This window comes from Hoplias malabaricus, chromosome 7 (assembly GCF_029633855.1).
Source record: "Hoplias malabaricus isolate fHopMal1 chromosome 7, fHopMal1.hap1, whole genome shotgun sequence".
Classification (NCBI taxonomy): Eukaryota; Metazoa; Chordata; class Actinopteri; order Characiformes; family Erythrinidae; genus Hoplias; species Hoplias malabaricus.
Genome location: NC_089806.1, coordinates 31,576,403 through 31,581,231, shown reverse-complemented (window position 1 = coordinate 31,581,231; position 4,829 = coordinate 31,576,403). Strand labels below are relative to the sequence as shown.

Genomic DNA, 4,829 nt, shown 5'->3' with positions numbered 1-4,829 from the left:
GTAGGCAGTTCTAGCCACTTTAAGTGGTGAAAGGCACCAGACTCTCCCTGGAAAGTATGGCAATGCAAGACTAGTGGATTGGTGACTCAAAAGTGTCCATATGTGCAAATGTGTGAGGGTATGTCATTGTGCAAAGGACTGACACCTGCTCCATGGGATTTTCCTGCCTTGCGTCCAGTGATTCTAGGTTGAATAAAATTTTTTGTGAATGTGTACTGCATAATTTTGCAGATAAAATATATTCAATTGAGCTCTCTGTAATTATGGCTATTTTGTAAAATTTGCATTTGCAATATAGAACCATACTGTACTGCTTGTAAGCCAGGAATGCACTTAAGCCTTGAAAAACCCTATTTAATATACTGCAGTCCCTAAATTATTTCTTAAGTATATTGCAAAAAAAAAAAGCAGAGGATATAAATGAACAAATAAATAAATATAGCATAATATATTTTTCATTCATTCATTCGTTCATTCATTCATTCATTTTTTGTAACTGCTTATCCAGTTCAGGGTCGCGGTGGGTCCAGAGCCCACCTGGAATCATTGGGTGCAAAGTGAGAATACACCCACGAGAGGGCACCAGTCCTTCACAGGGCAATACACACACTCACACATTCACTCACACCTACGGACACTTTTGAGTTGCCAATCCACCTGCCAACGTGTGTTTTTGGACTGTGGGAGGAATATAATATATTTTCTCATGTTTATATCCACAGCAAAATCTGAATGAGCAACCAGTGTTTCTACAAACCATGTTCTCATCATGATATTAAGAATCTCGACACCCTATGTCAGTTGGGCTTCTTTGCTCTGAATGAAACATAAAAAAAGCTTTAGTGTGTGTGATATGAGAGTGACAAAGCATTCTAACACCCTTTTTGTACGTCATGGAAGTTCAACCTGTTTTCTCTGATAGTAAACACATAAGATAGCCTTTCCCAAAGTGATTAAGAATGAGAGTCATTCATGGCAGGCTTTAGCTCTAACATGGGCTTCTCCATATATATATATATATATATATATATATATATATATATGAACCAACTAAAACTACGAATGAGTTTTAGGGCCATGATGTTGAAAAAAACAAAAAAATTTCAGAGAATAAAGTCAGAATTCTGAGAATATTCTTGAAATAATTCGGAGAAAAAAATCTCAGAATGTTTTAATAAAAAAGTCTGTATAATTCAGAGAATATTATCAGAAAATTTAGCGAATCACTGTTTGGGTTATAATTTTTCCATAATATGTACACAGACCAAATAATAGTCCGTGCACCATGAGTGAGTTGTGAAAGAAGCAGTAAGTGAAGTGAGAATTATTTATTAAACACATCCACACAACATGACGACCCTGTCAGTGCATCCCCTGACCATGATGCATAAGGCTTTAGTTTATTGTACGAGCTGTAACTCGATGGAGCCTCGTGGGCGCCGGAGTTACACTCGCTCTGGATCCATAATTTTCGGAATCATTGTATCCTGTGAAACTACATGCCATGGGTTCGTGCACCGATTCAGGGTTTAAATACTAATCACTATCTGGTCCTGATGTGGAAAAATACTGAGTGTTTATTCCTGAAATCTATACCATAGTTACACTGATTCTCTGACAATTACACTGTGTCTGCCCCATTATAAGTGCAGTGAATTATTTTGAGATTATTCTCTGAATTATTTCGAGAATATACGCAGAATTATTCTGAGATTTTTTTCAGGATTATTCAGAGAATATTCTCAGAAATCTGACATTGTTCTCTGAATTTCTTAATTTTTTTAAATGTCGTGGCCCTCAAACTCCATCATATAAAACATAGATCACAGTCCTTGAATTTAATGGCTAAATCTCAAATGGCTCAGAATCTTTGTACAAAGTGCACTATGAAAGACCTAAAATATTGGATCCTGCACTCAAAGTGTGAACAATATGCCTAAAAAACTGCAAAGTCAGATTTAGGAATATGTTGTTCAATGCTAGATAGAAAATGCATTATTTTTATTTTAGATACATGATATGCTGAGTTTTATTGCGTCATAAATTACTTGAGGTTCGGCCATTTTGTGAACACTTTTAGAACCGTGATTAGCCATTTTATTCTGAATTATAATCACAAAGATTTTGCTGAGGTTCTAACCAAATGTATAATCTATTTATAGTGGTTTCTGCATTTTAAATATATTTAGTTCTCATAACCCGACAGCTCGTACCTTTTGTATTTTACTTCAGCTGATGAAAGGCAAAATTAGCAGCCGGCAGAATAATGACAGAATTTGTTTCTACTCATGACCCCCAACAGACTCATCACAGAATTTCTCAGGATCATGGATTCACCAGGCTGGAACACAATTTCCTGTTAATTAATTAGGAGGTTGGACTTTTGACAAATTGGCAGGAAAACAAAATAAAAGCTCTGAATAAGGACAACTTGTTATTCCTTTGGGATAGCAGCAATAATGTGGTTTAGTGTAGTGTTTGGCATCCTATATGGTCACGTAAGCGTTGCTGCAGTTTACCAATGGGGTCCACAGTCTGTGAAGCAGCCTCAGATTCCTTCAGCAGCTATTCCTCTTACTAGTGGTACTAAGCCAGTGGTCAGCATTGATAAATGTAGAGTGGATAATGTTTTCAGGGTTCCTTGTGGCGAACCTAGCATAGATGCTGCTCACTGTGCTGCAATAAACTGCTGTTTTGATGGACACAACTGCTACTATGGGAACACTGGTAAGTTGGTTTAGGCAATCTTCTGATACTGTGGCTGAATCCTGTTGCTTGAGGTATTCCTGAATTCTGTTGATGGCTGTTTTTTTTTCTTGTCCCTAGTGACTGTCCAGTGCACAGTAGATGGCCAGTTTGTACTGGTGGTGGCCAGGGATACAACACTGCCCAGACTGAGCCTGGATTCAATCAGCCTATTGGGAGGAAGTAATGGCTCCTGCAGTGCTGTGGATTATACTGCAAGCTTTGCTATTTACCAGTTTCCTGTGACTGCTTGTGGCACAATAGCAGTGGTTTGTATTGGAGCATTTCAGTTTCAGTTAGCTGGGTCTTGTACATGTGGGGAATATGCCATGGTTGTGTATCCACTTGTCTCCTTCCTCCAGGTGCTAGGTGACTATGTGGTCTATGAGAACAAAATGTCCTCCTCCTATGAAGTTGGAGTAGGACCACTTGGAGCAATCACAAGAGACAGCCATTTTGAGTGAGTAGAACCACCTGCTTCTTGGCAATTATTTGTTTGTGGATGGAGGCTTTGGTAGCAGTCTCCTGAGGGGTGGTTGTTGTCAATATATAATTTGAGCAATGCAGCAGTGCTCTTAAGACCAAGCCCATTGAATTACATTTGTTGAATCAGGTGTGCTTCTGCCTGTTTGGATTGGTCTAGTTCCAAATTCTTAAACGTGTACTATCCACAAAGAAGAGTGGAACAAGTGTCTGGATTATTTTATTTATTTTCACCTAGAACATGTACCCTGAACAGATCAGGCATCTCATTGTCCCTTGTAAATGAAATGGTACACTACTGGTCTGTGGGTTATTGCTAACCTCTTGTTTCTATTTTCAAGGCTTTACTTCCAGTGCAGGTATTCTACTACAGCTGTTGAGGCATTGTCTGTTCAGCTTTCTTCCAATGATCCTCCTCTACCTGTAGTTGCTTCTGGACCCCTCAGAGTAGAATTAAGACTGGGCAATGGTCAATGTACTGTCAAGGGCTGTCCACTAGGTAAGGCTCCTGTGTATTGGCATGGATGTATTTTACTTTTCTCTGGTTTCTCCAATTACCTTCTTTCTCAACAGAACAAGTAGCCTATACCTCATACTACAGTGATGCTGACTACCCTGTGACTAAGGTTCTGAGGGAGCCTGTGTTTGTGGAAGTGCGCATGTTGGGGAGAACTGATCCCAATATTGCCCTGATCTTGGGACACTGCTGGGCAACATCTTCCCCTGACCCCTTCAGCCATCCTCAGTGGGATCTTCTGGTAGATGGGTGAGTTGTACTGCTACTTTGTGTAGTGCTCTAGTACAGGCTGATACTGGCTTGTGTCCTCTTTAGGTGCCCCTACCAGGGTGATCGGTACCTGACCATGCCAATTCCAGTTGATGGGTTACCTGGTCTCCAGTTCCCTAGCCATTACAAGCGCTTTGTCCTCAAGATGTTCACGTTTGTGGATCCTGCCTCTATGGCACCTCTGCAACAGACGGTAACACTTTTGGGTTATTCAAATTGTACAGGGAAACGAGGTGTCCTTTACTGAGTGGTTTGCTCTTTTTCAGGTGTATATCCACTGCAGCACATCTGTATGTCAGCCAACTGCTGCTCAATCTTGTGTGCCGAGCTGTACCAGACAAAGTAAGTTGAACACATTATCTTTAGGAATGTATTTGTTTTTTTTCTGTCTGGCATGACTAAATGAATTTCATGTGAACACTTCCTCCACCCCAACAGGGAGAGATGTGTCTGCAGCAGAAAGGACTTCTCGAGTTACTGTAGTAGTGTCCAGTGGAGAAGTGTGTTATGTTAAGCCCAGATCTGTCCCCTCAACTTAAGTGAAGTGCCATGCCTCATGAAATAAAGATCTTGATTTTGAGTGCTGTGTGAAGATTTCTTTCTAGCAACTGAATATTTAATTGGAATTATGTGACTGGTACATGCTCCATATACTGATTCCCACAGAAGGAGGGAGGTTTACCAGGTGGGTGTCATGTAATCTCCCCTGCAACCAAAATGTTAGTACATGCACTACTGCTTGTCATGATGCATCATGACTAACAATTATTTGGCTGAAGTGCTGGTTAAAGTGGTACTCTGCTATCCTCAATCC

At 40.1% G+C, this 4,829-nt stretch overlaps 1 protein-coding gene across 1 annotated transcript; it reads left to right on the top strand.

The window, feature by feature from the left end:
• Positions 1-2,430: 2,430 nt before the first annotated feature.
• LOC136701792 (zona pellucida sperm-binding protein 4-like) lies at positions 2,431-4,595 on the top strand. Its single transcript, XM_066676507.1, has 8 exons — positions 2,431-2,727; positions 2,827-3,014; positions 3,108-3,205; positions 3,570-3,727; positions 3,802-3,994; positions 4,061-4,208; positions 4,282-4,357; positions 4,454-4,595. The coding sequence occupies exons 1-8, from the start codon at positions 2,460-2,462 to the stop codon at positions 4,552-4,554; spliced, it is 1,230 nt and encodes a 409-aa protein (XP_066532604.1). The 5' UTR covers positions 2,431-2,459; the 3' UTR covers positions 4,555-4,595.
• The last annotated feature ends 234 nt before the right edge of the window (positions 4,596-4,829 follow it).

Coding starts and splice junctions, on each gene's coding strand:
- LOC136701792 (XM_066676507.1), top strand. CDS start 2,460: ATGTGGTTTAGTGTAGTGTTTGGCATCCTATATGGTCACGTAAGCGTT. Junction 2,728..2,826: donor CTGCTACTATGGGAACACTG/GTAAGTTGGTTT, acceptor TCTTGTCCCTAG/TGACTGTCCAGTGCACAGTA. Junction 4,358..4,453: donor GCCGAGCTGTACCAGACAAA/GTAAGTTGAACA, acceptor CCACCCCAACAG/GGAGAGATGTGTCTGCAGCA.